The sequence below is a fragment of the Trachypithecus francoisi genome, unplaced genomic scaffold, assembly GCF_009764315.1.
Source record: "Trachypithecus francoisi isolate TF-2019V2 unplaced genomic scaffold, Tfra_2.0 Lachesis_group5, whole genome shotgun sequence".
Lineage (NCBI taxonomy): Eukaryota > Metazoa > Chordata > Mammalia > Primates > Cercopithecidae > Trachypithecus > Trachypithecus francoisi.
The window spans coordinates 91,770,152-91,794,444 of NW_022681470.1; the positions used below are offsets into that span (position 1 = coordinate 91,770,152).

Below are 24,293 nucleotides of genomic sequence, written 5' to 3' on the forward strand. Positions count from 1 at the left end.
GAAACACTGGTTCAGAGTTTTTATTCAATAGTCCCTCAAACAATGTTTACTGAAGACATGCTTTCAAGAAAGAACAGTTAGAGGTGCAGGGGATATAATGGATAAGAAAAGGGGTCCTTAAATGTTAGTGGGAAAGAAGACGCAAAAGTAAACAAGGAAATAGAGAAAATAATTGCAAATTGTTATTAAAACTGAAAAAACACAAAGGACTTGAAACAAAATAATGGGGTGGAACCTCTTTGATTGCAAAGTGAGGGAAGGCCTTTCTGAGAAGGGCTTTGGCTTTAAAAACAGTGGTACACTTGCTGATTTATCTCCCAATTTGCAGATCTGGGTGAGATTACGAGCAGTCCCTAATCTGTAAATTTGTATTATTTTCCTGTTCAGAAGCCTCATGACAACTTGTGTGAAAGTCAAAAAGGCATATGCTTGACACGTCTTGACTGTGTGACTCACACCACGCTCATTAAGCTTGCCTACATTAGGAGCTGCATGCGGAAGCAAAGGCTGTGTGAAGACAAGCTAGTGAAGGGGTTTTCCATGTGAAAAACAAAGAAAGAATTATTTGAATATTAGCAAATCCACAACTTCACATTTCTAGAGAACCCAGGCACGGCCTTGGAGACATTACTCCTGAGAGACTGCATTTGTTGGAAGATGAGCCCCAACTTCTAAAAATGTATCACTACCAGGATTGAGATACAAACAGCATTTAGGAAGGTAGCCACGTTCACATTTTCAGAGCCCAAAGCAAGGTATGATACTAAGCTCTTCTTCCCTTCTCTAATTCTTGCAGGTCTGATCTGAGGGGCAACTTCCTGCCCTCCTTCCTGGAGATAAGTCCGGCTTTTGGTGAGAAAGACTTTCCCTGCCCTCTGCCAGGCCGATGCCCATGCTTCTGTGGCTGCTGCTGCTGATCCTGAGTGAACAGATGGACTACAATGGGACCAGGGCCTCAGTTCCTAAAGGTGACCAGGGAAAAACTCAAAGAGCTTCTATCTCTGCTTCTACTTGGGGTTCAGAGACAGATAGCTAGGGATGAGAAGTGAGCAGAGCTGGGTTCCCAGGACAACCAAGAGGCTCCAAATGCAACCATCAGAGCAAGTCAGATATCCTGCCCTTGGTTTCTCATCCACTGCTTTTCTCACCTCATAGGAAACTTAGATTTTTCCTTCTGCCAAACCACAACTCTATATCCCACCCTCCCTCTTGAGCCTCAGACTAAATAATTTTTCAGATAAACAGTTACTTCTAAAAACTTAGGCATGTGAAGGAAGGTCTACTGAGAAACATCACTCTTTTCTGGAAGTTTTAAGCCAAAACGTAATCAGAGATTGAAAAAGTGAGAGGAATGATAGGAAGCCCAAGGAACAAAGGGAGCATAAACCATTTCTGCAAGTCTTTGTCTGCCCCTGCACTCAGAGAAGACAGGGAGAGAATAAAGTGTGCCATGGCCAAGTAAATAATAGCAGAGATGAGGTCAGGCCTTGGACACAAGCCATCACGTCTGTAAAATAATTTATAGGCCATTTGTTTGTTGCTTAGGGGCTCTGGGTGATATAAAAAGGGAGCAAAGAAGTGATAAGGAAAAACAAAAGAAGCGGTTGTGGTTACGTTGTTAAAAAATGTTTTAGAGAGTGTCTGCTCCCTCACAGCTCGTAGAAGAGAACAATCAGGTAAGTTTCTCCTTCTCTCTGCCCCTCTGGTCTCTGCATATGGGTCCCCTCAGCCCACACAGCCTGCCCCAACCCTTGCAGGGATGCATCCCATCAGCAGTGCTGATGCTCTGGGGTCACATCTGCTACTATATTGGGTGAACAGAGCCTCCTCCGACTTTTTCAGTCTCCAGGGCTTTTTACCCCTACATTACCAGGATTCCTCAGAGTAGAGGAAGGAAACATTTGCAGAGCAAAGGGCAGAGGCAAGAGGCTGATGATGAAGGAATCTCATCTCTGATCTCCATATTCTCTAATACATCTCCTTCTGAATGTCCAAGCTAGTGCTGCTATCAAAGGACATAGAAATAGCTCCCATTCATGGAGGAAGATGCTACAGCAGAATCCTTATAAATCTTCAAAAAGAGCTCACGCCACTGCCACACCTCACTTCCATGCCTGTCAGTCAGTTGCAATTCCATACACAAGTTTGACTTCCCAAGCAGTCCATCCTCCTCCATTTAAATTCTTTATGTCCCTCCATTGTTTACTGTGCCCAACTTAGATGGAGAGTAAAGTTGCCTTGCCCACAGACTCTCAAACTAAGAAAGATATAAAAGTAATACAAGTGAGAAAATCTTATTCATTAAGTGTTAACAAGTAGGAAGTAATTTTCTGGAGTCTAGAAACTACTTCTGAGGTATATACATCCCAGGTTCACCTTTCTCTGGACAGAAATGCATAGAACAAGAGAATTTCAGAATCAGCCACATTCTGAGGCCTTCACAGTGTTTGCCCACTGGCAAATCACATCTCCTGAGCTTTCCTGAGGCAATGCCAGAAACCCGAGACCTCTCCCCTGTAATACCCATCTGCTCACCTCCAGGAAATGGGTGAGGAAGAACAGATTCTTTCCCAGGCATTTCTCCAGGTTATTTCTGCTCCATTTTCCACCCTGGTCCAGACTGGAAATTAGTCCAGGAAAACTCCTGACTGTAGGTTGGGCTCCCCCTGTGCTGTGCCCACCTCCCATTGACCTTCCCTTGCCTTTATCTTCCTATTTCCTGTTTAGAGGTAGCTCCGAAAGCTGTACTTCTCCTTGATCCTCCATGGTCCACAGCCTTCAAAGGAGAAAAAGTGACTCTCACATGCAGGGGAATATCACATTTCCCAGCCCGCAGACACATGTTTTGGTATCGCAATGAGAAGTTGTTGAAAATACAATATAACGCAATCCAAATTACGGAGTCTGGAAATTATCAATGCAAGACCCGAGAATCCTCCCTCAGTGATGCTGTGCATGTGGAATTTTCATATGGTGAGGAATGGAAGGGGAGTGTCTAAAGTCAAGCCACCAGGCAGGCAGAATGTCTGAGGGCTGGGTTAATGCGGGGATCCAGGCAGAGTTGTAAGCAGCCATGGGGATATTTGATGTGCTGACCCCACTGGGGAAAATAAAGAGATAGGGCAGCAGCATGATGTTGGATTGTCTATCTATGCCCTTCCAAAGAAGTATGGGTGACCCAGGGACCATCAGGCACAAACAGGTTTAGGTCTGGGATTCCTCTTTTGTGTAAAGACATGTGAGGATTTCTCAAGAAAGTTTTCTGGGAATTGGTTCGCTCTCCTGGGGAAAGGAAGAATAAGGTATTGGAGCCACATGACAATGTGGGTGGGGGCCATTTGCAGGTGTGTATAGAACTATGGCTCTTGCCTCATGGGCCGAAATGGGAGTGAAGGCAGAAGCAGCAGGGTGTAAATGAGTGTGCTCCTGTGCTCTTTGCAGATTTGGTGATCCTGCAGGCTTCACATCCTGTCTTTGAAGGAGATAATGTCACCCTGAGATGTCAGGGGAAAGAAGATGAAAATGCTCATGAAAAGGTTTACTACAAAGATGGAAAACAGCTTCCTAATAGTTATAATTTAGACTTCATCATAGTGAATTCAGTCTCCAGGGATAATAGCAAATATCATTGTACTGCTAATTATAGGATACTTTCCATACTATCAATTAAACGAACTTCAAAATACCTAAATATCCAAGTTCAAGGTAATGGCTAGATTCCTGTGGATTATTGGGTTTGGTAGGGAAACTGAGGATAAAGGGAAGGTGTTTATCAGTGGGAATTTCATAAAGAGGTTCCTATGGCTCAGCCATGGGAAGGAGATTGTTCTTTCTGCATGCTTCTCTATCTCCTGATGACTGGTGCTGAGAACAGAAGTGCATCTCTCTAGGAACTCTGAGCCTCACCACCCTGGGGACTATGTTTTTTTTTTCTTTTCATTAGAGCTGTTTCTACATCCTGTGCTGAGAGTCAGCTCTTCCATGCCCATAGAGGGGAGTCCCATGACGCTGATCTGTGAGACCCAGCTCTCTCCACAGAGGCCAAAAGTCCAGCTGCAATTCTCCTTCTTCAGAGATAGTCAGACCCTCGGATCAGGCTGGAGCAGGTCCCCCAAACTCCAGATCCCTGCCATGTGGACTGAAGACTCCGGGTCTTACTGGTGTGAGGCAGAGACAGTGACTGACAACATCAAAAAAAGGAGCCTGACATCTCAGATACGTGTACAGAGTGAGTGTTCAAGGGGCTACTCTTCCAGAATCAGAGCTGGGGAGAGGAAGGCAGACCAGTGACAACTTCAGCACCCCTAGGATGGTAGACATAACAGAGAGGAGTGTCCAGCTATTCTGATCATCTTCTCTCTTTGAGCTCAATGTTGGTTTAACAGCCCTAGAACATTTTCTTCCACTTGAGTCAGGTAATAGTAATTATTGATCAGTTACTGAGTGCCTAACCCTATGGGGTTACAGAGATGTACAAGATCGGTTCTCTCATGAATCAAGAGACAACTAGAAGCACAGCTGAACACATGTAGTTTTGAGAAGCCCCTGTGGTGCTTCCATTTGGTGACCTAAACTCACAACAAAATAGTCAGAAAAGGGGAAGATGAATATGAACGATAATAGTTAGAGAAAGATATGGCGCATGGATGTAAATCTGGACAAGTCTTGAAGAATAGGAGAAGAGTTTGGGTTCTACTTGGATCTTCAAAATAGAGGATCTCCAGTGTTCTCTTTTACTTTGTGGTTTATTGATGCATCAAAGATTCCTTAGAGATAAACACATACAAAATGTGACCAGAAAACTCTGGGTTTATGGAGATTATGGACTTGTTACCCACATTTCCCAAGGATGGGAATTGTTGTGGGAGTGAGAGGGATGTTGCTTCCTTTATAATAGTATACACAATTAATTTCTTATTTCCTACTTTGGGCTTCTGCCTGCCGCACCTGCTGCTATTGGCCTATTCATGGCAGGTCTAGCCTTCCCCTTGACCTTGATGTCCCTGCCATCAGGACCTTCACATGCCATCTTGTGTTCCCCCAGGAGTCCCTGTGTCTAATGTGAATCTAGAGATCCAGCCCACTGGAGGGCAGCTGATTGAAGGAGAAAATATGGTCCTTATTTGCTCAGTAGCCCAGGGTTCAGGGACTGTCACATTCTCCTGGCACAAAGAAGGAAGAGTAAGAAGCCTGGGTAGAAAGACCCAGCGTTCCCTGTTGGCAGAGCTGCATGTTCTCATGGTGAAGGAGAGTGACGCAGGGAGATACTACTGTGCAGCTGACAATGTTCACGGCCCCATCCTCAGCACATTGATTCAAGTCACTGTGAGAAGTAAGTTTCGATTCCTTTCACATAGCCTCTAGTTGCAGTCCAGGGTTTAGGTTCTCTGTCAGCCACTAGGATCTCCTAAAAGAGGCATTGGGAGGGAAGGAGGGAGGGAAAGAGGGATGGTGGGGGGGGGGGCGGAGAGAGAGATTTAAAAGCTATCCAAGAAATGGAAAGATGGCAAAATAAGTTGAAGAACCTTACTTCTTGTGGGGAAGACCGAATGGTGATGAAAACAAAACTACCCCGGATTAACTCTCACTGTTTTGGGGAAATGCTTCTGATTGTTAGATAAGAAAAATGTGATCAGTGAGAAACAGAAACAATCAAGGGATAAGGGACATATCTATTGCTAGGCTCCTTGAGAGAGGTTGTGCATCTGTCACAAACATCAGAATCCTCTGACAGCCCTTTTGTCTCCCTCAGTTCCAGTATCTCACCCCATCCTCACCTTCAGGGCCCCCAGGGTCCAGGCTCTAGTGGGGGACCTGCTGGAGCTTCACTGTGAGGCCCTGAGAGGCTCTCCCCCCATCCTGTACCGATTTTATCATGAGGATGTCACCCTGGGGAACAGCTCAGCCCCCTCTGGAGGAGGAGCCTCCTTCAACCTCTCTCTAACTGCAGAACATTCTGGAAACTACTCCTGTGATGCAGACAATGGCCTGGGGGCCCAGCACAGTCATGGAGTGAGTCTCAGGGTCACAGGTAAGCAAGATATACCCACAGCAGTTAACAGCCAATGCAAGAGGTCACGTCTTCTCAGAAATAGCTCCACTGGGCTATTTGCTGGTTGATATCCCAATAGACTTCCCACTCTTTATGACTCTGCCTGGGAGTTCTGGGATTGTTCCTTGTGACTACACATTTAGTAACTTAGACCATTTCTTTTTTTTTTTTTTTTAATTCCTCTATAATTGTCATCAACGACCATCCATATACCCTATTCATTTTTTTTTTTTTTTTTTTTTTTCTGGTGGAGGCACAAAGGCTTACCAGAATACCAAATATGTACTGGGTTAGCAATTACTGACAAAGGAAAATTCTGAATTCCCTTGCCCAGGAAAAATTGACTGGATCATCCCTTGCCATAGTTTTCTGCCTCTATCTGGATCTAAATTTCCACTTGGCTCCCTGGATCATTAAAGTGTCTGTGTTCATGGATACCCACTTCTGTGGGTTCTCTGTCAGCCACTAGGATCACAGCAGCAGACCTCTTTCATGGCCTCCGGATTCTAATGACCAATCTAACCTTCTCACTTTTTTCAAATGCCTTCTGATTGGGTCTCGTTTAAACTGATGTTCTCAGTATCCCCTAACAAACTTTTCCTTCAGTAGAGGCACCAGGGCAGCTCATATTTTCCGTGTCCAGCCCCGAAGAACTATTAGCAATGTGCCCAATCATTTCGAAGAGAACCTCCAGTCCAAGTCATGGTTATCCCAAAGTGCTCAGCATTTGGAGGATAGGAAAGGGCACTGGGACCTAGGAAAAGATGGCAAAATAAGAGAGATATGGCAATAATTCTCAGTGACCCAAACCCGTACATTCTCAGGATTTTGCCATGGACTCTTATTCTCCAATGATTCCAAACTATTAGAACACTGATGACATTTTGGTTAATAATAATCTTTCCTATAGGCCAAACTTGGGTAATGATTTAAGAAAGTATTAAAATCTGGGAATGCCAGACAGTGTGCTGAAACAGAGACTCCAGTTTTGAACAAGAAAATATCATTTGTTTAACCTTGAATAAGTCTTCTTACTAGTCTTGTGCTTATTTTCCTCTCTTATAAACTAATTGAGTCAGCAAATCATGGGGGTACAAGAATTCTGGATATCACACCACTCTCCATCAAAATTGTTGAACACGCACCCCACAAATGTGTATATTAATAACATATTTGTGTATTAATTATATACATGTACTACTATATTAACTTAATGGGCACATTGCAAAATAAACAGAGAAATAGAAATTAAATAAGGGGCAGGGTGCAGTGGCTCATGCCTGTAATCCTAGCATTTTGGGAGGCTGAGGTGGGCAGATTACTTGAGCTTAGGAGTTTGAGACCAGCCTGGGCAACATGGAGAAACCCCTGTCTCTACAAAAAAACCACAAAATTCAGTTAGGCATGGTGGCATGCGCCTGTACTCTCAGATACTTGGGAGGCTGAGGTGGGAGGATGGCTTGAACCCAAGAGGTTGAGACTGCAGTGAGCCAAGATTGCCCCACTGCACTTCAACCTGGGCGACAGAGTGAGACCATATCAAAAAAGAAAGAAAAGAAAGAGAAAGAAAGAAAGAAAGAAAGAAGAAAGAAAGAAAGAAAGAAAGAAAGAAAGAAAAAATATTTTTAAATCTTTGATTTAGAATACTTGACTAAAATTCTTATAATTGAATATGCTTCATTTACTTTGAAAATCTTAGTTTACTTATGGTGGTACAATTATTTGAGGTTTGGTTCTGAGTTTGGCCTTATTCCTATTAGTTTTAGTGTCTGTTACTGCTTAAAGCTTTATCTTACCAATATATCTAGATCCAAGTGGAAGCAGATCATCAGTGCTGCTCTTTCAATTCCATTATACTCATTTTTGTTGATGTTTATTAGTTGTTCTTGTAAAGTAAGTGGGAAGTGCTGCATGTTGAATTTCCTTTTTTTTTTTTTTTTTTTTGAGATGGCGTCTTACTCTGTTGCCCTGGCTGGAGTGCAGTTGCACTATCTCAGCTCACTGCAACCTCCACCTCTCAGGTTCAAGCAATTCTCCTGCCTCAGCCTCTCTAGTAGCTGAGACAGGCCACCACACCCTGCAATTTTTTTGTATTTTTAGTAGAGACAGGTTTTCATCATGTTGCCCAGGCCGGTCTCCAACTTCTGAGCTCAGGGAATCTACCTGCCTCAACCTCCCAAAGTGCTAGAATTATAGGCATGAGCCACCACGCCCAGCCACTGCATGCTGAATTTCTATCGAATGTGTTTAAACTTTGGAAGAGCGATAAGCTGGTTGCCATGTTCTGTTTCCATGGATTTTTAAAGGTGCAGATATAAATTTTTTTTTTTTTTTTTTTTTTTTGAGACGGAGTCTCGCTCTGTCGCCCAGGCTAGAGTGCTGTGGCCAGATCTCAGCTCACTGCAAGCTCCGCCTCCCGGGTTCACGCCATTCTCCTGCCTCAGCCTCCGGAGTAGCTGGGACTACAGGCGCCCGCCACCTCGCCCGGCTAATTTTTTATATTTTTTAGTAGAGACGGGGTTTCACCGTGTTAGCCAGGATGGTCTCGATCTCCTGACCTCGTGATCCGCCCGTCTCGGCCTCCCAAAGTGCTGGGATTACAGGCTTGAGCCACCGCGCCCGGCCCAGATATAAATTTTTAAAGTTGATTTACTTACATTTTTCTGGTAATAAGACCACATAGAAATGTAAATATTTTTAAACAACTATTTTCCAAAATATTATCCCTATAGCATGAGTTTAGAAAAGCATTAACAATATGAGTACTGTTAAAGGTCAGTTTTTAAAGTGTTTGCTAAGTATTAACATTGTCAGTAGCCACTGATCACCAAAAAGACAACAAAAATTAAATACTGATCTTTCTTTACGGAAAAACACGTACCTTATCTTTACATTTAATTCCTCTTTTTAGAACTTTGCCACAAAATAAATGAACTTTCTGTGATACAAAAAGGTTTGAGGTTACTTCCAAATCTCATCACAAAGCATTGTAAAGTTTTTATTATTTGGCCAGGCACAGTGGCTCATGCTTGCAATCCCAGCACTTTGGGAGGCCAAGGAAGTATTGCTTGAGCCCAAGAGTTTAGACAAGCCTGGGCAATATGGCGAAACCCTGTCTTTACTAAAAACACACAAAAAATAGCAAGGCGTGGTGGCAAAATCCTGTAATCCCAGCTACTCTGAAGGCTGAAGCAGCAGGATCCCTTGAGCCCAGGAGGTCAAGGCTTCGGTGAGTCATGATCGCACCACTGCACTGCAGGCTGGGCAACAGAGTGAGACCCTGTCTCAAAAAAAAAAAAAAAAAAAAAAAAAAGAAACAAAGAAATTAAATTAAAAAATATATTTTATGATTTAAATTGAAATCATCTGTAAAAACACTTAAGTAGCCAATTAAAAGGGCATTATGTTCCATATGTTGAGAGTTAACCAACAAACCAAGGCACTGCTCTCCCACTCTCTGTGCCTGGGTGGCCCTGCCATCATAAGAAACCTTGTCATATCCCAATATACAATGTGACATCTACCTGAGCAGGAGCACCACCATGAATATTAGTAAAGCTGAATATCTTTTTAAATTTCAAGCTCAAAAAGAAGTACTCTTAAAAACTGTCATATTGTCTTCTTACACTTCCATTGGGTGTCTTACAGCCCATGTTGGAGACCACTTAAGTTGACAATAACCATGGTCTTTTTCAGTCTTCAAATTCTTTGATTTTAGGGGAATATGCACTCAGAACCAGAGGTCCCATGAGCCCTAGAGGAGGGGATGCAAGAGGTTGGAAATCTCTCTTCCCAGAATACGAACACCAAGAGACATGGGTGAAAGGCACAGTGAGATCACAAAGCACCATATAAAAGACTCACCACTGAGGCCCTCTGCATCCCGCCCAGGTCACTTCATATTGCAGATGCTATACGAACGGGACAAATTCAAACCATCAGTTTCTATTTAGCAAGAACTCTATACTTTCAATATCAGGACTTGGCACATCTATCCTGATGAGGCAGCTGGTGCCTTCTTTCTTGCAGCCAGCAGATGGCTCGTTTTCAAGTTTAATCATTGCCATTCAGTGAATAGTTTCCACATTCACACTCATTCCCTTTAGCCAATCTCCAATGGAAAGCAGAACTTAAGATCCTTACCAAGCTACCCTTGCCAATAAAGCACATAGCTTATATCTAAAGCACTACACACAGATTGTTTCATCCAGTTTTCCTCACAACTTTGCAGAACCAGCAATCTTACAGTTTACATTCCATATTAAGGGCTTTCTATTATTCTCACCATGCCATTTCTTTAATTGTTCATTAAAATGGAAATCATTGTTGCTAGAGCTATATTTGGATATTTTTGTGATAGTTTGGTTCAATTCAGTTTTCCATTCAATCACCAATTATTGAGCATAAATTTTACATGCCAGGCAAAGTTCCAACAGCCATAAATACAGCAACGAACAAACAGATAATTCTCCATCCTATTGGGAAATCATATAAAATGATGATAGATGATGATGATAGATAGATAGATAGATAGATAGATACATAGATACATAGATACATAGATAGACAGATGTTAGGTAGTGCTAAATGCTATCTAGAAAAATAAAGCAAGGTGATTAGGTAAAGAGTAATGGGTCCTGCTTTAGATAGGTACGGAAGTCTCAGTCTTAGAGCTAAGATTCAGGTGTAGGAATGTTTAGAAACCTTGATTTTAGTTATATTTTTATCAATAATAACCAATTTTATAGTACTTTACATACAATATTATTTTTATTACAATAGCTTGAGATATAATGTATCATTAGCTCAGTTTTACAGAGGAATAAACTAAGACTTAGAGAAATTAAAAAGTTCTTAAACAATCAAGCTTGTAGAGCTAATAAAGGATAGAGACAGGACTGAAGCCCAGGTTCTCCAGAATCCAGGTGCATGTTCCTGCAACTCAACTACGCTGCATATTCCTTTATTAAGTTCTCTTGTATACCTACTTAAGCAAAACTGCCAGTGAACTATTTTTCCTCCCTCAGTTCCGGTGTCTCGCCCCATCCTCACCCTCAGGGCTCCCGGGGCCCAGGCTGTGGTGGGGGACCTGTTGGAGCTTCACTGTGAGTCCCTGAGAGGCTCCTTCCCGATCCTGTACTGGTTTTATCACGAGGATGACACCTTGGGGAACAGCTCGGCCCACTCTGGAGGAGGGGCATCCTTAAACCTCTCTCTGACTACAGAACATTCTGGCAACTACTCATGTGAGGCTGACAATGGCCTGGGGGCCCAGCGCAGTGAAGTGGTGACGTTCAGTGTTACAGGTAAGTGAATAGTACCTGGGCTAGAGGTCACCATTATGGTAAATAAAATAGTTATCTGACAGATTGTACAATTCTACCAGCACCAAGGAGGTTTTGAACACACACCCCAAGGCTTGGGACTTCTGGAGATTGGTACTGATTTTATATGGAAGAGGGAAAGGAAATACATTTTAATCTTAGATGCTGGCAAATACCTTTCATGTGCTATAGTTTTGAAAATTACAAATGACGCTACAGAAGGAATCAGAAACTGGAACGTACCCGCTCTACTTGCATGATTTTGTCTATATCCAAAACCTGTGCCACTGGAACTCAAGTACAGCTCCCTCCACTCAGGAACTTCCAGGAACAGAACAGGCCTTACCACTGCGGGAGTCACGGGGCTGGTGCTCAGCATCCTCAGCCTTGCTGCTGCTGCTGCTGCTCTGCTGCATTATGCCAGGGCCCAAAGGAAACCAGGTGGGTGTCTAGGTCCTACCCTGTGATGTGATTTTGCTGTTGCTATAATAATTTGAAGTTGTCTGGTGCACCCTATAAAAGGTCAATTACTCCCTTCCAAGTACTAGGCCCTCAGTTCCACTACTCACTGTCACTCTGTAGGCAACTGTAGCAAAAACAATAGAATAAACTTCTCAATAAAATGTTTACCTCATGTTTAATTTGAGATTTATATTAGGTAGCAGAGTTTTGCTTCCAATTAAAAATTAGAAAATTAATTAACTCATGTTCTATCTCCCTAAGAAAGTCCTTCATTCATAACAAAAAATAAATAAATGATCGTAGAGGTGACCATAAACTCCAAGGTATATTTGAATCCCAGCTAAATATAGTGAAACTGGATAAAATAAATAAAGAATACCAAAAATGAGATTAAAAATTCAATTTCTGATTGTTGTTAGTATATAGAAACACAACTAATTTTAATATTAATTTTATATCCTGAAATTTTGCTAGACTCACTTATTAGTTCAGTATCTCTTTTGTAGATTTCATCAGATGTACTATATAGATGATCATGTTGTCTGCAAATAAAGGTAGTTTAACTCTTTCCTTTCCAATCTTAATTTCTTTTACTTCTTGTTCTTGCTTAATTGCACTGATTAGAACCTCCTGCACAATGTTGAGTGCAAGTGGTGAGAGAAAATATCCTTATCACATTCCAGATCTTAGGGGGAAAGTATTCAATCTCTCCCCATTACAGATTACTTTAGCCATGGGTTTTTTTCAATGCTGTTTATCTGCTGGAGGAAGTCCCTCCTATTCCTAATTTGCTGAGACATTTTACACAAATAAATTTTTGTAAAATGATTTTTCTACATTTATTGAGATAATAATGTGATTTTTTTTAGTCTATTGATAAGGTGAATTTTGAATTTTGAAGCAGCCTTATATTTCTGGGGTCAACCCAACTGGATCATGATTGTTGATATGATTTCCTAAAATTTTGCGAAGGATATTTACATCCATGTTTATGAGGAATACTGGTTGCTAGCTTTCATTTCTAGAAATGCCTTTTTATGATTTGGTATCAAAGGAATACTCACTTAGTTACCACTTCCAGGATTTTTCATTCATTTTTATATAGCCATATTTTCACTTGGTATCAATTTTGTTCTGCCTGAAGGACTTTTTTTTTTTTTTAACGTTTCTTACAGTATGAATGTCTGCCAGTGAGTTTGATTTATAATGTTTCTCAATTCCTCTATATCCTTACTGATTTTTTTGTCTATCTGATCTATCAATTATTGAGATAGTGAAATTAAAATCTTTAACTGTAATTGTGAATTTATCCATTTCTTCTGCAATTCTATCATGTTTTGCTTCCAGAATTTGGAGTTACTCATTATTAGGTGGAAAAGTGTTGAGAATTTTCATGTTTTTGATGAATTATCCACTTTATCCTTATGAAATTACCCTCTGTATCCCTGGTTGAATCACTTACTGTGAAACAATCTTTGTCTAATATTAATGTATTAATATAATTATTGTTAGCATGCGATTTTTTTCTATCCTTTTGCTTTTAGCCTATTTGTACCCCCATATTTAAAGTTAATTTTTAATAGATACCATGCACCTAATTCTTGCGGGGTTTTTTTAGTTTAATATTATAGTCTGCCTTTAAAATGAGGTGTTTAGAATTATTGATATGATTAGGTTTCCTGTCTATTTTGCTGTTTGCTTTCTATTTGTCACATCTGTTTTTTTGCTTTACTTTGACTTATTTTTGGAATAATTTAGTGATTTTTTAATTCTACTTTACTTCCTTTGTTAGCATAATAGCAATAACTTTTTAAAAATTTTCAACTTTTATTTTAGATGTAAGGGGTAAATGTGTGGATTTGTTACATGGTTATATTGCATGATATTGAGATTTGGGGTACAGATCCTGCCATCCAGATAGTAAGCATAGTACCCAATAGGTAGTTTTTCAACTCACGCATTCCTTCCCATCTCCCCCATCTAGTAGTCCACAGTGTCTGTTGTTCCCATGTTTATGTCCATGTTTACTCAATGTTTAGTCCCACTTATAAGTGAGAACATGTGGTATTTGATTTTCTGTTCTTGTATTGGTTTATGATTATGACCTCCAGTTAAATCCATGTCACTGCAAAAGACATGATTTCATTTTTTATGGCTGTGTAGTATTCCATAGTGTATATGTACCACATTTTCATCATCCAGTCTACCACTGGTGGGCACCTAGGTTGATACCATATCTTTGCTATTGTGAGTAGTATGGCAATGAACATATGAGTGCATGTGTCTTTTTTTTTTTTTTCTTTTTTGAGTTGAAGTCTTGCTCTGTAGTCCAGGCTGGAGTGCAGTGGCGCGATCCCAGCTCACTGCAAGCTCCCCCTCCCGGGTTCCTGCAATTCTCCTGCCTCAGCCTCTTGCCTAGCTGGGACTACAGGCGCCCACCACCAGGCCTGGTTAATTTTTTGCATTTTTAGTAGAGACTAAAATTAGCCAGGATGGTCTCGATCTCCTGACCTCGTGATCTGCCCGCCTCGGCCTCCCAAAGTGCTGGGATTACAGGCGTGAGCTACCGCACCCAGCCGCATGTGTCTTTTTGACGGAATGATTTATTTTATTGTGGGTGCATACCAATAATGGAATTACTAGGTTGAATGGTAGCTCTATTATAAGTTCTTTGAGAAATCTCCAAACTCCTTTCCACAGTGGCTAAACTAACTTAAATTCCCAACAGTATATAAGCATTCCCTTTTCTCCTCAGTCTCACCAGCACCTATTGTTTTCTACCTTTTAAATACTAGCCATTCTGACTGTTGTGAAATGGTACCTGATGGTGGTTTTGATTTCCATTTCTCTGGAGATTAGTGATGTTGAGCATTTTTTCATGTTTGTTGGCCACTAGTTTGACTTCTTTTGAGAAGTATCTGTTCATGTCCTTCACTTATATTTTAATGGGGTTATTTGGTTTTTGCTTGTTAATTTGTTTAAGTTCCTTACAGGTGTCAACATTAGACTTCTGTCAGATACATAGTTTCCTAATATTTTCCCCATTCTATAGGTTATCTGTTTACTCTGTTGATAATTTCTTTTACTGTGCAGAAGCTCTTTAGTTTACTTAAGTCACACTTGTCAATTTTTGTGTTAGTTGCAATTGCTTTGGGAACTTAGCCAAAAATTCTTTGCCAAAGCTGATGTCAAGAAGCGTATTTCCTAGGTTTTCCCCTAGGAATTTTATAGTTTGGAGTCCTACATTTAAATCTTTGATCCATCCTGAATTAAGATTTGTATATGGTGAAAAGTAGGGGTCTAGTTTCCATCTTCCGCATATGGCTAGCCAGTTATCCCAGTACCATTTGTTGAATAGAGAATCATTTCCCCTTTGCTTCTTTTTGTTAGCCTTGGCAAAGATCAGATGGTTGTAGGTGTGAATCTTTATTTCTGAGTTTTCTATTCCATTCCGTTGGTCTATGTGTCTGTTTTTGTATCAGTACTATACTATTTTGATTACTGTAGGCTTCTAGTATAGTTTGGAGTTGTGGGGTGTGATGCCTCCAGCTTTGTTGTTTTTGCTGAGGAATGCTTTGGCTATTTGGGCTATTTTTTGGTTCCATATGAATTTTAAAATAGATTTTTCTAATTCTGTGAAGAATGATATTGGTAATTTGATAGGAATAACATTGAATCTGTAAATTTCTTTGGGCAGTGTGGCCATTTTAACAATATTAATTCTTCCAATCTATGAACATGCAATGTTTTTCCATATATTTGTGTTGTCTTTATTTCAGCATTTTTTTTATAGTTCTCACAGAGACTTTTCACCTCCTTTGTTAGCTGTATTCCTAGGTATTTCATTTTCTTTGTGGCTATTCAAAATGGAATTGTCCATTGATTTAACTCTCAGCCTGACTTTGTTGGTGTATAGAAATGCTACTGGTTTTCATACCTTAATTTTGTGTCCTGAAACCTAACTCTTGGCAGAGTCTTGAGGATTTTCAAGGTAGAGAGTCATGCAGTCAGTGAAAAAAGATGATTTGACTTATTTACCTACTTGGGTGCCTTTTATTTCTTTCTCTGGCCTGATTGCTCTGGCTAGGACTTTCAGCACTGTCTTGAATGAGTGTGGTGATAGTGGACATGCATAGTTGTTTCCCTTTTTCATTAATTAAATTTTTTTAAATTTCTGCATTAATTTTGATCTTCATCCAGGAATTATTCAGGAGTAAATTGTCTAATTTCCATGTATTTGTGTAGTTTTGAGAGATCTTCTTGATATTTATTTCTGTTTTTATTGCACTGTAGTCTAGGAGTGTACTTGGTATGATTTTTTAAAAATGTATTGATATCTGCTTTATGGCCGAGCCTGTGGCTGAACCTAGGATATGTTCCACATGCAGGTGAGAAGAATGTATATTCGGTAATTGCTGGATAGAATATTCTGCAGAAGTGTGTTAGGTCTATTTGGTCAAGTGTCAAGTTTAAGCCCAGGGTTTCTTTGTCAGTTTTCTGCCTTGATGATCTGTCTAACTCTGTCAGTGGGATATTGAAATCTCCCACTATTATTGTGTGACTGTCCAGGATTTTTGTAGATCAAGAAGAACTTGTTTTACGAATCTGGGTGCTGTGATGTTGGGTGCATATATATTTAGAATAGTTAAGTTTTCTTGTTGGAAGTGATAATTATTTGTTTTGTTACTCTGGTGATTGCTTTAGGGTTTATAGTATATATCTTCAACTTATTGCTATTTTCAAGTGATATTATATTACTTATAGAAGGCTAGTCATACCTCCTACTTCCAAAATTACTTTTCTTTTTTTCCTCTCATTGTTTATCTGGGATGCCATTTTCTAATCTGTAACATACTAAAAGAAGACAATTGAATCTCAGTGTTGAGGTTGTCAGTCAGCACAGCACCAGGAGAGAAAACTGACAATGATTTCACATGATCCATGTGAATAGGAGCCCAGGTGGTCTGTCCCCCAGACTTAGGGGGAGTGTTATTTTAAATAACAAACTCATTAAGGAATTAGGATAGTTCACCAAGCAGAGGGTCTGTGCTCTTGTTTTCTCAAAATCTTGCTGACTGTACCTCCTCATAGCAAAGTATCCCTTCTCATCATTGGCAAGACTTCTCAGGAAGAAGCTCAAACCTTCTAAATTTTTCTAAAATTGAAGGACTCTGCTCCTTGCCTGAGTGAATCACTCCTAAAAAGAATGATAGGTTTATTGACTCTACAGTAAATCTGGCTATGTTGAAATTCCAGTAATAAAACTTGCCAACTTGATATTAGGCAAACAAATTAAACTCACTAAACTTCAGTTTCTTCATCTATGAAGTGGTTATAATAATAACAGTATCTACCTTTTAGGTACTATGACACAACCTAGGTAAACTGCTTAGTGCAGTGCTGGCCCATATGTCTTTAAGGAATATTAGCTTTTATAATAAATAGCCACCTGTCTAGGTCTCAGTTTTCTCTTTTACAAATAAGGAGATAGACTGACTCCCAGATGCATTCTGGGTCTGAGCTAACCACTGACAGGAAAGATACTGGTTATTAACTGATGTGAACTGTGATTGCTCTGAGGAGATTCAGGACCAGATCCTGATCATACCCCTCTAGCTTAACTCAGGAGGCCCATTCCCTGAGGAACAGGAAGTTACTCAGTTATTTTTCACGAGAGTCAAGGCTGCTATGTTTATTTTGAGCAATGGCTTGTGTTCTCTAAGCCAATGAGACCAATATAGAGCCACAGATTTTAAAAAGGCAAAGGACAAGGATGGGAACCGGGGATAAGGCTTGTATTGGGGCAAGCCTGAAAGATTCAATATTTCAGTGATGATGGAAACCTGCCATATTTTTAAGTCTGATAGATTTGGCTTCAAGGATAGACTTCTAACTTCTAAAATTGTCAATTTGTTATTTTTAAGTCCTCAATATACATACTTTGTTCAGCTGTTTAACAAATCTTTGTTGAATATTTTTAACTGCTGGCCATGGCATCAGGAATAAAACAAAAATTTAAGATGAGGTTTACAGCCTCAAGTAGTACATCCTTTCATGAAAGAGAGAATGAGAGGGAAACAGAAATCAATAATTACAAAACCATATAGTAATTTTAATATTACATGGTCTTATGTGCATGGAGACAGTTTATTTAATCCAGCCTGTTGGCATGCTCTGGAAAAAAGATAAATTGGAGTTAACCAAGTGAAAGAGAAGGAGAGAAGAGGTGTGGAAAAGCCATTGCATACCCAAACGATTTGCAGTTTAGTGTTGCTGGAATAGACTTGCAGGGGTGAGGGGTCACAGTTAGAGAAAGAGAAGGTAGAGTTTATCATGGTAGTCCCATTGATTCATATTAGTGAAGGAATTCTGTATCAATTTTAAGCATCCCTTGGCCCCTCTAGGCCTCAGTCTCCTTATTTCCACCTTGTAGGGCTGCAGTCAGGATGAAGAAGTGGGTTTATGGGGAGCACCTGACCCAGGTTGTGACCTATTCAGTCACAACTACTTAGAGTTGCTATTCACCTATTACTGATTGAAAAATGATTCAGAATAAGTGTGATTCTAGGCAAATGCCTTTCAAGACCCCACGTTCCTCACCTATAACATAACATAGGGGGAGGAAGGAGGGTAGAACTGGATAATCCTTGAGATTTGCCATAGCTTAGACCTAGAATGAATCTGATTTCTAGGAAAAAACATTCTAACAGAGAGTTCGTTATCTACACAGCTCACTTACCACCCAACCTTTCTTTGTTTGTTTTGCAGGAGGACTTTCTGCCACTGGAACATCTAGGTGAGGTCTCTGCTTCTTGTGCTGCCAACATTTTCATGATTTATTTATATGCACAAGACTTGTTTATGTTTTTTAAAAATATGAATGGATTTCCTAGTAGCATTTTTACATTCTTACAAAATAAAAAAGTAGATATAAGTGAACGTCACTTTCACTTATATTTGTGAACAATATTCACTGTGTCTACTTAAACACAGAATACATGTGATTGGCTATCTATGTTAATTTATCTACTTCCTTAAATGTGTTCCAGCAGAGACTTTACCACTAATGTCTTAATGGCATTACCTTTCGTAGGGCTACACGGCATTCATTTCCTTCTTCCTCATTCCTCCATTCATTTGGGAAATTATTATGGAATGCTGGCAATGTTCAATTCGCAATATTAACTGCAGAAGGAAATGAAATTGGAAAAAATCCACTTTACTTGAAGAGCTCACATGGCATCTTGCAGGAAAGGTAGATTATTGTAATATGAGGTGGAAAATTGAAAGGGACCTTTTACAAAAGACAAGGTTTAAGTTCTATAAGAATGCAGAGGTCTTTGCATATCAGTGTTTAATCATTTACATCTTCAAAAATAACATTTAAAATTAGTCAAATATGAGTTTTTGCCTTTCAAAGAAGCGCTGAGGCTGCCTTGCCCTCTGGCCTTGCCTTGGCTGTCCTGTTTTGTAATGCTTCCCTGGGCTTCATCTTGTGCCATACGTCTTCTGATACTTTATCAAAAGAGCCAAACAGAAGCAGACACAATATTTTTACTTGAATCATGCTGTACTGGAAGACTTCCTGGATACCGATTTCCCTGAAATTCTGTGTAACCCACAGATACTTTTTTATCCATTTTCTCTCCCCCTCTGTCACAGTCACAGTCCTAGTGAGTGCCAGGAGCCTTCCTCGTCCAGGCCTTCCAGGATAGACCTTCAAGAGCCCACTCACTCTAAACCACTAGCCCCAATAGAGCTGGAGCCAATGTACAGCAATGGTGAGGACTCCCTAGGGGGCAGAAGGCTCCAGGGAGGAGCCAGGGAGGGAAGAGAGATTGAATAACAGCCCGTGGCCCTGTCACAAATTTAAAAATGACATTTCTAACATTAGACTGGGAATAGAAGGTGGTTATGAATTTGATGATTGGGAAGTAGAGTCTAGAATATGAGCTCTTGACTGCAACCAACTATGATACCTTCTCTCACAGTAAATCCTGGAGATAGCAACCTGATTTATTCCCACATCTGGAACATCCAACACACAAAAGGAAATTCAGGTGAGATGCCTTTCAGGCAAATAGAGGTGAGGTGGCAGTGTTTTATTGAAACCAGTAAGGGGTCTTTGATCAGAGTTATTTCAAATACAAGTCCAACATGCAAGGCATTACTTGTCTCCCATATTGTCAGTTATAGAAGCTATCCATTTCTTCTTACCTTTACACACTGCCACCGTGATCCCATAAATTCTTTGAGGACAGACACTGTGACTTTTTCACTAATGTATTCACAGCATTTAGCCCAACGCTTGGAAACTGCAGGCCCCCTAAAATACTGTTTGAATTAATGAGTGAATAATCAAATGTGTAGACAATTGTCATTCTTTTTACTGGTCTCTTTATTTCTACTACTGTTCTCCTCCAGCCTTCCCACAATCTACTTCCAGCATGATCCCTTTTAGGTGCTCTATTGTTCACATCAGTGCCTAGATTAACTGCCCTCACTGACACCCATTCCAAAGCATGATCTTTGCCTTCTGCACACTGGCTCCTCCTGCAAGCTTTGCCTAATGTTCTTCCTCTAGCCATACTGAACTCTTGGCATCTTTACGCTTGGTGCTCATGTTTCTTACTGGTCCTGAAATGTCCTTGCCTCTAGTCTACTTGATGATCCCTACTCATATTTCAAGACATAGCTCAGGTAACACAGTGAAACTCACACTGATGCCAACTACCCTTTCCATATTCTAACCTGGGAGGAGCCATTTATTCTTTATGGCAACAACATAGTTCAATATGTATTTCTATCTTGGTGCCCATAATGCTTGTTGCATTTATTTCTATATCCATTTCTCTCCTTCAAAATTATAGGATTCTTGATCACACGAACTGAGTTTCTGTTATTATTTATTTATTTATTTATTTTATTTTTTTGAGATAGGATCTCACTCTGTCACCCAGGCTGGAGTGCAGCAGTGCGATCTTGGCTCATTTCAACCTCTGCCTCCTGGGTTCAAGGGATTCTCCTGCCTTAGCCTCCTAAGTAACTGGGATTACAGGCGTGCATCACCATGCCCAGCAAAATTTTGTATTTTTAGTAGAGACAGGATTTCACTATGTTGTTCAGGAGTTTCTGTCATTTCTATCTCCTTATACCTTACCTAATACCTAATAGAAGGCCATTGCTTAATGAATGCTTATTGGCTGCACAAACAAATAAAAGAGATACAAAGAACCCCTTGGAAAGGTAGAAAACATACACACACTAAATTTTCTCAATGTTCCAATGCAACTCTTTGGCTTCCTGGGAAATTGCCATGTGGCCTTAGAATGCCAATCTCCTCTCTGGCCTCTTCCAATTTCCCTGTGCAAAGTGAAGTGACTCATATCTGCCTCCTTCTCCCAGAGGATCAATACAGCCCTAGAAGTCTGCAGTGGATTGGGGATGGTTGCCCCTCTGGGGTTAGAATGAGCAGAGGAGCAAGAAGGAAACTGTCATGAAAGTAGTTCTGGGTATTTGGTGGGCAGAGGAAAGTCTTTGTTAGTGTTTGTGCTTGGGGGAGTACTTTTCTATGTGGGTTTGGAAGAATCCAACAGAGGAAACAGTCAAGAGATCAAGCAAATCAAGAAGATTGGCTTGGAATGCAGTGTGCATAGGTTGTAAGCTGGATTATACTGCCCACAGTTTAATACTTTTCTTTGCTACTCCTACCCAACAGCTAATTGTCCAACGATGCATCAAGAGCATAAGGTGAGTCACATTTCTTAGCTTTCTTCCCTCTCTGACCTTCCTCTCCTGTATTTAGGTACTTACCTTTTGTGTTTTTTTTCCACCAGGAACTCACAGTCCTCTATTCAGAACTGAAGAAGAAACACCCAGATGACTCTGCAGGGGAGGCTCGCAGCAGAGGCAGGGCCCATGAAGATGATGAAGAAAACTATGAGAATATACCACGTGTATTACTGGCCTCAGACCACTAGCCCCTTACCCAGAGTGGCCCACAGGAAATAGCCTGCACCATTTTTTTTTTCTGTTCTCTCCAACCACACGTCATCCATCTCTCCAGACTGCCTCCTTTGAGGCTGGGCTGCAGGGGGTGTGAGGCTGCACAAAAGATCTGCAAATCTCCTCTGTGCCTGGGTCTGTGTGTTCCCTAGGAAAAGAATGGGCAGCCTCTGAGCAAGCACTGTGTTATTTTCACAGTGGAGACACATGGCAAGGCAGGAAGGCCCTCAGCTCCTAGGGCTGTCGAATAGAGGAGGAGAGAGAAATGGTCTAGCCAGGGTTACAAGGGCACAATCATGACCATTTGATCCAAGTGTGATTGAAAGCTGTTAATGTTCTCTCTGTATAAACAATTTGCTCCAAATATTTTGTTTCCTTTTTTGTGTGTGTGGCTGGTAGTGGCATTGCTGATGTTTTGGTATATATGCTATATCCTTGCTACCATATTGGGAACAGCCATAAGAAGTTATAGAACAAGATTTTAAGGTGACTCTATCTGAAGTGTATTTTTGTACTTACAAGGTGACATTCCCAACCAAATTACCCTTAGTTATGATGAAAAATAACCTCAGCATTTCATTAAAGGCTCTGCTAGTTTAATATGTGACCTCTATCCCTACTGCAAAGACCTTATGTGTAAAAAATCACATTAATTGTAATTTTTGCTTCATGACATAGTCTCATCATTTTCCATACATGATAGATTTCTAGTCAGTCAGTTTTATTCTTATAAGCACCCATTAACCCCGAGACAATAACCTACTATATCTATGTGGCTTCTCCCATTCTCTTCCTCTACCTCACTCCGTCTGATAAAAAACCATTCTAAATCTCATGTTCATTATTCCCGTGCTTTCCTAATTCTATCATATTAATGTAATATATGTTTTCCTTAATATGTTTTTATATTAGTCTTAACTATAAGCTAAAGACCATATTGTTGTAGGTAATTTTTTGGTATTTTCTCTTCATGTTCTATTTCTAAGATTCATCCATATTGTTGTATGTTGCTATAGTTCATTTGTTGTTATTGCTGTTTTGTATTTACTTGTGTAAAATATCTGGTTTAATGTTTTCCTAGCTATCACTATCAAAAACTCTTTCCACAGTGTCTTGAATTTTTAATATGACAAAAATGAAAATGTACCAACAATTTTTAGTGACTTTACCTTCATTCTGAAATCCTGATGTTTCCAAATATCTCTGAATACCTCAAGTCCTAGGGACAACTGAGATTATATTAACATTAATCTCTGAATGTTGTTAATTCTAAGCCTTCACTTGGTTCATGTAGGAACGCCAAGTCTTTTCAAAGCACCACATCTTTCTCTAATCAGTATTCCTTGGAGTCCCTAAGGAATGTCTTACAAGCATTCAACCAATCACCATTTCTGGAGATACACTACAGGGTCACCATAAACTCTGCTACCCTTGGATTCCATCACTATGGAAGCTGAGTTTCACCAGAAGGCACTTTTGTCCTCCATTACTACCAGCAAAGCCATCTAAGCCACAGCTGCTGGCCTCAAAAAATGTGATGATCAATCCACACTGCTCCCACTGGCCTCTGTTACCCTTATCCTGGCCTTTGAGAGCAGGGCATGATGTCCTGCCTATACTGAGATGCTGATCTCTGCCAGTTCATGTTCATATTGACATTAAAATTTTAAGTTCCCTTGAAGAGGGAGGAGGCAAATGTCTCTGTCTTCTATGTGATACACTCTGCTGTTTTTTTCTCTATGGTAAAAATATATAAACAGGTTTGTGTACCAACCACCAGGCTGTACATGGAGGCTCTCCTCCTTTCAAACCTTGCTGCTGATTTGGAATTACCTTGCCAGGTCCCTTTGTGCCTTATAGTGAACTTTCTCTAAGGGATCTGTCATCTTTTATCATTGTTTATCCATTTTCTAGATTCTGAACCCAGGAAAGGACAAAGTTCAAGATTTTCCATATCTTTGTAACACTTAACCCTGTTCAAATCAGAGTATGTGAGTGGAAAGAGGAGTGAGTCCTAACTGTACATTTCAGATATAACAAAAGTGCAAATTCTGATTGCCCTGTAAAATGAATTATTCTCATGCTTTGCTCTACTTGACTTTTCCCTTTGAATTCACAACTAAAAACCCATAGCCCAGAAATCTAAAAAACAATAATTTTAATGGAGCCTTTGAAAATAAAAGACAATTGGAAAAAGTACCAGTTTCCACTGTCTTTCTCACACTTACCCTTTTAGTACATCTTTACATCAGAGCCTATTCTCACTCATGGATTACCAAAGACGAAGCCACATGAGAAGCTTAGGTTTTGTCACTAAAGTATATTAAAAAGGTTATTTTAATTTTATCAAGATCAGATTTGGGTGGGGACACAGGGTGAAACCATATCATTCTGCCCCTGACCTCATCCAAATCCCATGTTTTCACATTTCAAAATACAATCATGCCTTC

General features: G+C 40.3%; 1 protein-coding gene across 6 annotated transcripts; it reads left to right on the plus strand.

Moving 5' to 3' along the window:
• The first annotated feature begins 473 nt into the window (after positions 1-473).
• FCRL3 (Fc receptor like 3) lies at positions 474-24,040 on the plus strand. Of its 6 annotated transcripts, none has more exons than XM_033197324.1 (15): positions 475-968; positions 1,656-1,676; positions 2,728-2,973; positions 3,442-3,705; positions 3,944-4,228; positions 5,045-5,332; positions 5,753-6,031; positions 11,080-11,358; positions 11,695-11,817; positions 18,607-18,634; positions 19,501-19,619; positions 19,830-19,898; positions 21,557-21,588; positions 21,675-21,794; positions 23,758-24,040. In XM_033197324.1, the coding sequence occupies exons 1-15, from the start codon at positions 887-889 to the stop codon at positions 23,812-23,814; spliced, it is 2,292 nt and encodes a 763-aa protein (XP_033053215.1). In that variant the 5' UTR covers positions 475-886; the 3' UTR covers positions 23,815-24,040. The 6 variants fall into 6 exon arrangements, 5 of the variants coding, with proteins under 5 accessions (XP_033053215.1, XP_033053213.1, XP_033053211.1 ...); XM_033197322.1 differs by lacking the exon at positions 23,758-24,040 and having other exon boundaries at positions 476-755; positions 883-968; positions 21,675-22,207; XM_033197320.1 differs by lacking the exon at positions 23,758-24,040 and having other exon boundaries at positions 476-720; positions 797-968; positions 21,675-22,207.
• The last annotated feature ends 253 nt before the right edge of the window (positions 24,041-24,293 follow it).